The sequence below is a fragment of the Austrofundulus limnaeus genome, unplaced genomic scaffold, assembly GCF_001266775.1.
Source record: "Austrofundulus limnaeus strain Quisiro unplaced genomic scaffold, Austrofundulus_limnaeus-1.0 Scaffold53, whole genome shotgun sequence".
Classification (NCBI taxonomy): domain Eukaryota; kingdom Metazoa; phylum Chordata; class Actinopteri; order Cyprinodontiformes; family Rivulidae; genus Austrofundulus; species Austrofundulus limnaeus.
In genome coordinates, this window is record NW_013952455.1 from 1,713,540 (window position 1) to 1,722,830 (window position 9,291).

The window sequence follows — 9,291 nt, forward strand, 5'->3', positions numbered from 1 at the left end:
CCTGACCCCAACACTAAGGTTAACCAGGAGAAATGTGACCCAAGTAGGGTTCTCCAGAAAAAGTGGTGCCGTACAGTAACGCCCCTTTTGTTCTTGTCYAATSAGGTGGTGMCGTACAGTAACGCCCCTTTTGTTCTTGTCCAATCAGGTGTGTCCCTTTAACAAAATCTGTCAAGTCAGGTGTTTCGCTTTAGAATCGCCTTTCCTTGTGACACGCCCACTCGTCCGCAGAGATCCCTACTTGCTGCTAACTGTAACTTTTTGTTACTTCTTCTGCAGCTTAAAGTATTCTCTGAGCTCGCAAGCACCCCCTATCATACCCTGAGCCTGAGAAACACCAGCCTCCACCCGTGTCTTTTCTCAGCTGTTTCAGTTCACAGAACACGTTACACAAATTCACATTTATACGATAAACATCAGCTAAATTGTGGAAAGTCAAAAACATTTTACTGGCGACATRAAAAGACATACTCTGCTCTTACTACAAAACTTGCAGGGATTGCAAGTGTAGACAAAGCGTGGTTGAAAGGATTGAGTTGTTTAAATTAAATTGAAAATGTGTGTATAGCATGAAGGATTGTATAAATACGATAATTTAATGTGTTTAATATTGTTTTTCGTTTAGCTTTCCATGATCTGCCTCCCCTGCCTCTAGTGTCCCCACGTCACTACCTTGAATCTCCTGTGGTAGCCATGTGGAGCTGCCCAAACACTTACTGGTACAAAGCACCGCCTCTTTGTAAAAAGCTCCTCCCTGAAACTCAGTCTGCAGCTCACAGAACACCCCTCCCTCAAAGCATTGTTGTGAAGATGTGCTGAATTGGGAGAGTCAGAAACAGTTGGAGGTTCTGAGACAGAGACCAATTTCAAGGTGTTTAGATAGACTATGATGTAAAGTCCAATTTATCTTTGATTTTACAGCATTTTCATAACAACTGAAGGTAACATAGTTACTTAATTGTGGTAAAGAATTGAACTGTGTGTCTGGAATATCCATAACACCCCCTGCCCCAACATTTTATATTCAAAGTTTCCAAATATTTTGAATTTGTGGGGTTTTTTGTTTTGTTCATTTGAAATTCTACAAATTAGGAAACAAAGTGTGCCAACAAAATGCTAATATTAGTTCCTCAAATGTTGGAAGTTTTATCTGCCGCCTTGGCTTTTGCTCAAATTAAAAATTAGAACTGCGTAGCAGCTGGGCGGAAAAGAGCGAACCCAAATTCAAAGCTGTGCGTTCAAAATAAACGGAAGTGGTTTTCAGAGAAGCCGTCAGTTCCAGAAAATTTCTCAACATTCAGTGAGCACCTGGAGATTTCAGCTCTGATGTGTCTGATAAGTCTAAACAGTTTGATTCTTTTATCTCTTTCTCAGGATTTCCTCCTGCAAATCTGAGGGGAGAAGTGGGACGCAGGCTTGAACAGCTTGTATATGTGTGTGTGTGTATGTGTGCACTTCTCCTGAACGCTGTTTTCCYGTGCAGCAGAGACACCAGCGGCCTGTAAACATTTGAACACAGTAAGATCTTAATCAGTATCTGTAAAAAAAAAAAAATGTTTGAAAGTGAAACTGTGAGCCAAACCATCAGAACAGTCACATGAAGAGAACCATATCTGGGTTCAATGAGATATAAGCATGTTTGAGTGACTCATACAGAAAGGACACTATGGCCTTTGTGTTGGTGTGTGTAGTAAACATGGTGCATCAAATGTGCCAAGATAAGCATTGTAATGTTGTTTTTCTCTCTCATTGTATGTAAAAAAAGGAAACTGTTTATGAAATATGTTTTACTAAACTGAATATTCTGGATGTTATGTTTGCTTAATGCAGTAATAAAGTGCTTTTAGCCTCTGTAGGGCAGATGACATCAGTTGTATTTTTCTACCCATCATGACAAGCCAATAATGCGCTCCATGACCTACAAGATATGAGAAAATCTCTAGATAGCAATCATAACCTGTAACGTTTTGAGACCTTACCAAAAAGGTTTTGTATTCTTTTTTTTTAATCATGTGGCCTCAACTGCCTGTATACTGTATCTCAACTTCTCATTCCCATGACAATACTACCATATATGCCCATGGTCGCGCCACAATTCCAGCCCCAACCCTGGCATGACTCTCTTGGACCTTGACAGGATTAACATGATATACCGTTGATGGTCTGCCCTAAACTGTTTCCATGATTAAATCATGATCTTCAGAGTTATTCTGCTCATGTGGAAGGTTTCTGGGCCTCCGCCATCAGTTTCAATTTTGCTGTGAAGAAGGAAACGTCACTCAGCAGCATGATRTCAAGCTGAAGATGTTTTCAGATGGCATCCATCCTTTTTTCTTTCTCATCCAGCAGGCTTGACCATAATGAGAAGAAGTGCTTTTTGATTTGTGTCAGAAGAGCAAATCATTGGTTGTTGCAGTAATATTGTGAGAGATTGGCGTTCCTATTTGTTGTAAAGAGTGATAAGCCACCACTGCTATTTGTTTTGACAGTTTTGTAGCATTCCTTTATTAATCTTTATATAACCAGGTTAATCCCATTGAGATCACAGATCTCTTTTGCAGGCCTCCCTTGCAAAATCTAACATCATGTTTTTGGTCTGTAGGAGAAAACTGGAGTATCCAGAGAAAACCCAGAGGAGAACAWRCAAACTCCACAAAGATCCAGGTCAGAACTGGGGATTTAACCCAGGACYTTCTTGCTGTGAGGCATCAGTGCTAATAGTCCATGGGCTACAACTACTGAGCTGTTGTGCACCTGTCTATAAAAGTGTTGCATCGTGGTGACCCTCCAGCTACATGATCAATTACTCCTAATGTTGAGCAGTTTGTGTTCCTAATACTGTAAGACAGGGCTATTCAACTAAACTGCTCCAAGGGCCACAATTACTGCAGGTCAGGGGCCTAACATCCAGCAATTAAGTTATGTAAATAAACCAAGTACAAAGATCTGTTACCTTTGAATTTGTTTATTTTGCTGTATTTAATCATGAATACAACATACAAAATCCTATAAAAGTAATGATAATTAAACAATATCAAAAACAAAAAGAACACGTTATGCCTCCTATTTAACACATATTGTTTTGACATCTCTGACTTACCAAAAATTTAAACCAATTTTATTTTCAATTTCATAGTTTTATCTTTAGCCAAAAATTTAAACCAATTTTATTTTCATTTTCATAGTTTTATCTTTAAATGCTTGTAATTTTAACTGTCTTTAGTGTGCATAGAAATGTTTTTTCCAGCTTCTAGCCAAGATTCTGAAGTTTCTATAGATACCAAACATGTCTATGTTTAACTAAAGTAACTTAGAGTAATTAAAGTAGAAAACCGGGGGTTTGGGCTCAAGAGACGAATGAACTAATCGGCAGTCCAAACTTTGGTCACTCGCTGGCCGGATGTGGCCCGCAGGCCGCCAGTTGAATAGCCTTGCTGTAAGACCTCACCAAGCCCCTGCAAAGACTATAATCTAGCAGATCTTTTGGCAGATTTTTGCAGATTTAAGCAGATTTTTGTAGTTGTGTCATCATCCAGGACAGGGACTCAACTCCAATGTGAAAAAGTTTATGAAAGCTAAACGTTCCACAGATTTCAGTWGTTGGCTGCTGTTCTTTCCCACTTAAAAAAATAAATAAAAAAAAACAAAACAATACACCCTACCTTTTATAAAATTGAGGCGATTGAATGTTTTGCAAACCTTACAGAGGAAATGCAGTCCACACATGTCAAGTTGTATGTTGGATAGTCCTTACATTGGATTTTCCCTCATTTTGCATGAATACAGATAGATAAAGAAAATCTCTAGATCTTTTCAAAAACTCGGCTTCAAACTTATTTAGTCTCAGAGCCAGYCTGTAAGGAAATGTAAAGTTTCCCATCTCCTCCTCCTACTAGACTGTACCAGCTTCCCTACAAAYACGTTCTACCCACCTACCTATAATAAATTGGAGTCATCTCATGGTAGAAGAGTACTAAGGACTTGGAATTGAATTTTCTAAAGAGAACTGTTGTTTGACAGATCCCCAAGATAATTCCAATGRGTTTTGTGATGTAAAWTATWCATAAAGTGAAGGCARTACAACAAAGTTWCCAAARAAAACAGCTTTATTCATATGAACATTTAGAGCCTGTTTAATATTACCTAAAGCACATKTACATGTTTAAAGGTGATGTATGTACACATGCCTCTCCTTGGTTCTCAACATGTCTTTCTGTCTCCCTGGGCTCAGCTCTGAGCATAAACATCTCTATAGCCACACTGCGTCTCTTGGTGGTGCTGTAGGTCCACCCTGYGCTGGAAGCTGTGCTGACAGCGGGCGCAGCTGAACGGACGGTAGCTGCTGTGCTTWCGGCTGTGGGTGATGAGGTTGGAGCTTTGGCTGAATCCTTTACCGCACACCTTGCAGACGTGTGGCTTCTCACCTGATGAGTAAAGCGGGAAATGGTGAATTTAGGCCGACATTTCCATCTTTGAATGTGCTCCTGTGCCCGCGTCCTCCCTCACCTGTGTGAATGAAGGTGTGTTTCTTCATGTCAGACTTCTGGTGAAACCTTTTGCCGCAGTACTGACAGGGGTAGGGCCGTGTGTCCGAGTGGATGAGGAGGTGAGTGGACAGGGTGGATGAGCGCTTGAACACTTTTCCACACACCTTGCAACCAAAGCTTCGCTCCTGGACAGATTAGACTTTTAAATCAGACTTGGCCTCAAACAAAACAGCAAACTTTTTTTTCAGTTGTGTACCTTTGCTCTGCTGTAGCCACCAACTGCTCTGAAGCCAAAAGACACGAGGTTCATGTCTGCAGCTGAGAGTGACCTCATCAAAGGGGCAGAGAGGGGGTTGTAAATCTGATCCTGAGGATGACCTCCTGACATCAGGGCTTCTGTAACTGACTGAAAGTGCAGAGAGGGAAAAAAATTATTTATGTTGGTTTAAGTCTGCTAGGAGCTTTAACATCGTCTGGGTTGGATTACTCTGAAATTAAAATCTTGAATACATCATGGTAATCTAAATCAGCTAATCTGATTAGCTCATACCTTTGTGGCTATTTCATTATTTTCACATCAATCACAGAAAGACAAAAATGAAATTCAATAATTTGTTTACTTCATTTTTTTCTGTTAGCTTTAACTATTTACAATAATTCAAACCAAATGGTTTTTACAAAAACAGCTGTTTGACCAATAGATGTGTAAACTGTACTTTACAACCAAGGTTTGATTTTTTTGGTGTGTTTTAGACTGAACTTTTTTTAAAAAGATGAAAAAAACCCACTTCTAACAAATGAGTTGTTCACAAATTCACCCTCTGTTTCACCTTTCATTTTCAGCACGATTAAAATCTAAGTTAGTTTTGATTCATAATTAGAAACAGAACAAAGTTTTGTCATTACTAAACAAAACTGGGAGTCTGGCAGAAGAATGTTATAAAAGTTTACTTGGTTTTAAGATTTTTTTATACATGTAAATGAAATTTAAATAAAATGTTAATATTTTCTAATGTAGAGTCAAAGATAATTTCTTTCTTTTAAATTCAAAGATAATTAGACTACACGCAGTAAGCCATTAGCCTCCAGCCTTCCCTGAAAGCAACCAAGAATGAAAAGTAGCTCATATTTTTAAAGGAACAGTTCAGACATTTTGAAGTTGGGTTTCTTTGAAGAAAAATTATAAACAGTTAACATTATATTTGTTGTAGGTAGCTTTTTGGCAGACGTCAGTTTGGAGAAACTGGGTTTAACATACGTGTCAAACTCAAGGCCTGCGGGACATATGATCTGTCTAGCCCACCTACGCCCCATTTCCCCTGGAAAAGTAATTTGTTTTTGTTTTGTTTTTTTCTTACTTAAATTAACAGGATAATAGTTTTTATAATTATGGTAAACTTTAACTTTATRATACAATGCAACAAAATAAACAAACAATGTGAAGGACAATAATAGCTGTCGAGCACCCGAGCTTTTGGCTTTAAGTAACAGTGGCCCCTGAGCAGTTTCATTAAACAGCCCTGTATTAATATCTCAAAATAAGCTGCTTTAAAGCCAGCATTGACCATAAACTACATATCCCATAATGCATGTTGATTATGCATAGAAATTCCCTGTCGGAAAGTAGGAGTTCAGAAGCTACTCACCACAACTCAACAGCGAGCAAAATGCTTTTAATTTTACTTTTAGTAGTATACAGTATCAGTATTATTTATTTCACATTCAGTAAGTCATACGTGTAGTACTTTTCAGTGTTTATAAAAGGACATGTTAAAATACTGTTTCTATGCAGGAAATACTAGGTAGAGCTCAGTTATTGTTTGTCACCAGGGTTCAGTCGTGGCAAGTTTCATATTTAATTGAAAGTAAACACGAAACGCCAAAGTTTATTACAACTGACRCTCATGTGGCCCTTGGTGAAAATGAGATTTAACATTAATAAATTAACAACTAGTTTYAAAGCAGCTATGACCAAAACAAATTACTGCTGGCCTCACACAACTCCAGTCTCTCCACTGTCACAGCGTTCACATTAAAGCTTTTATAAACTTTTTAGCAGCTGTCAATTTTGCATATTGTTTACACTGAATTCTGTGGTTATTTRGAGCACATAGTGTCAGCTGCAGCTAGCTGTATCACTTCTGGTGTAATGTTACTGTATCAACGAGCTGAAAACGGCTGGTCAGAGTCAATCGATTTCTAAAGCAAACATTTTCCATGAAATCAACTCCAGCCTTTAAAACTTTACAGAGATCCATGTGAACACTGTTTTATAAACCTTTACACCACCGTCTGTTTTTAAAAAGCAGTTATTCTGATAGAATATTTTACTTTAATATTCCTGACAGAAACTTCTTCGGCTGCACTGAATGTTCAATAACAAGGCTGCTGCTGCTCCCAGTAACTGTGCTTTCAAAAAACCACAGAGTTTGCATTAAAAAAAACCTGTATGGAGACACTGAAAATTGTGTAATAGTTCATTTGTAAGCATGTGCATAAAACTTTTTTACACTGGAGCTGCAACAATCTGTTTTAGTTTTAGCTTGTAATCAGTCTTGCTAGACTTTTTTTTTTTTTTTTTGCAAATGAAAGTTGTTAAAAGAGCTGTTTGCGAAAGGTTAGACGTTCATTTTTTCACTTCAAAAAGTTTGAAATAACTAACTTATTTTATTAACCTRTGTGCAGCAAGGAGATAAATCTGCTAAAATACAACATCATTAAACTAATCATCTTCCAACCCTCTGATTAAAAGCAATACATTTCCCAGTTTTCTTCTCCATTTTACTCATTTTCTCTTATTTAAAAAAACAAGCAATGCAGTATTTCTCCACAGCAAAGACACCTTGTACCTTTTCACAGAGTGGACACTCTCTGATGGGTGATGTGAGGTCCGTATGTGAGGTGTGGYTGAGCAACACCAAGACGAGCCTCTCCAGTTCCCTCTCTCGATCTGACCGATGGCCGTCTGATGACCAAGGTGAAACCAGCTGACGAGACTCTTCTTTCTCCACCGTGGCTTTAGTTGGAAAATAAAAGCATGAAAGGAAGAATACAAAATAAATTAGCACTTTTTTCATCATCAGATTGAAGGTTCAATTCTTTGCTTGCCAACAGAAGAAAACATTTAAGTTTGACACCTGAAGGCCAGATCTTCTCTGCAGGAGCTCTGTGAGAACAACTGGACATCCCATCCGTCGGTGAGCACGGTTCAGGCAGAAGGTCTCTGACCGTCAGCGTCGGGGACAAAGGCTGCACAGCGTCTTCAGAGTTTCTACCRTCCTGCCCCGTCTTCTCATCCTCTGTTTGGGACTGCTGTCTGAAGCAGTCCTTCAGTGGGCTGAGTGGATGGACCCTTTTGGACCTGACGAGGAACGAGCGCGGCATGGTGTCTGSGGGATCTGAGAGGTGGGGGGATAATATGCTGTTCTATAAATCTGCAGGAGTCTGACAAGTCGACCCTTTCATGTCACTTTTGGAGCCTGGCACACTCAGAAGTCGCACACCTGTTGGTGCATCTTCAGTTAAAATGCCAAAGCTTGAGGTTTCCTTAACAAACGAAGCACCTGCACTGAAGTTGGAGGGATTTTACGGTGGATAACCCTGCTGTGGTGACAAACAGCTTCGAAAACCCACCGCTGCTGCTGCTTGTTCTATTTACAGTTCATAGTTATAAGAGCAGGGAGACTTCATATTTAAATGTAAGGCTTTCAAATTAGGCAGGTTTATAAAGCAATAAATGAACTTTTTGTGTCTWAATATTTACCAAGTATTGGACTTTAATGAACATTTGTTAACAGAATATGAGTCAACATCTAAAAGAAAAACTAAACAAGACGKCTCTACAGAACTAGAATGAAAGGTTAGGGGTTAATAATTACATTTATTAAATGTAAACTGGTAAATCTCTAGTAAATCAAACTAATATAACGCAGAAATTTGAGTACATTAAAAAAAATCTTGAAAACTACATAAACATGATAAAAATATCTAACTACAAAAAACAGAGAAAAATGCCTCCACAGCAGACAGCCAGGAGCTGATCTTACCTCAGAAGATGCAGCTGAATGTTGGCTGTTTCTGGCGTCCTCTTGCTTGGCGATGTCCTCACTTGTCTATTTCACACCCATCAGCTCATGACATGTCACAAAGAGATTTGATTTGATTTTGAAAGGCTGCAGAGGATTTGTYACTGAAGGCAAAAGACGTGAAACWAACAAACAAAAAAAAGTAATGGTCTCATGTAAGCATCTCACCACTAACCAAAGATTCATCTTGATGTTTTTTTCTGTTTCATGTTGGTTGCCACTCAGTCTTTAAAAACAGGGCTGCAGGTTAGTTTTATTACCTGTCGAAACCTAAAGGAAATAAAGGTGTCATGACACTACACTGAGGATATTCGTTTGTCTCTCTCTGTTTTAAATGTGGTATCATTTTACCACGACTGGATTCACACTGTAATGACTGTTCACGTGGGTGGACTCACATGATGACATTGTTTGGAAAGTCTGAACATCTCATCATTCTCATGTGAACATGTAAACCTTTATGATTACAGATGAGATATCTTGTTTGGTGAACGCTATTTGTGGAAATACCCTTTTTTTCTTTACCTGCCTGTCCTGGGTATGGTACATGCCACTCATGAGTCATTTCTCAGGTCAGGTCTGATCAAGTACAGCGGGTAAAATAAGTATTGAACACGTCATCATTTTTCTCAGTAAATATATTACTAGAGGTGCTAATGACATGAAATTTTCACCAGATGTCGGTAACAACCCAAGTGATCCATACATACAAAGAAATC

At 38.7% G+C, this 9,291-nt stretch overlaps 2 protein-coding genes across 3 annotated transcripts in view; one reads left to right on the forward strand and one right to left on the reverse strand.

Moving 5' to 3' along the window:
- The window catches only part of engl (endoglin, like), a 21,808-nt gene extending 19,943 nt beyond the window's left edge, over nt 1-1,865 (forward strand). For both annotated transcript variants that reach the window (XM_014008875.1, XM_014008876.1), the window contains one exon: nt 1,375-1,865. The gene's annotated coding sequence lies outside the window, so the exon portion shown is untranslated. The remainder of the gene's footprint in view (nt 1-1,374) is intronic.
- A 2,303-nt stretch (nt 1,866-4,168) lies between these two features.
- LOC106517844 (oocyte zinc finger protein XlCOF7.1) lies at nt 4,169-9,196 on the reverse strand. Its single transcript, XM_014008877.1, has 6 exons — nt 8,534-9,196; nt 7,625-7,885; nt 7,337-7,503; nt 4,744-4,893; nt 4,507-4,672; nt 4,169-4,424 (listed from the first exon to the last, which is right to left on the reverse strand). Exons 2-6 carry the CDS (start codon nt 7,869-7,871, stop codon nt 4,228-4,230), a joined length of 927 nt encoding a protein of 308 aa, XP_013864331.1. The 5' UTR covers nt 7,872-7,885; nt 8,534-9,196; the 3' UTR covers nt 4,169-4,227.
- Nucleotides 9,197-9,291: the final 95 nt, after the last annotated feature.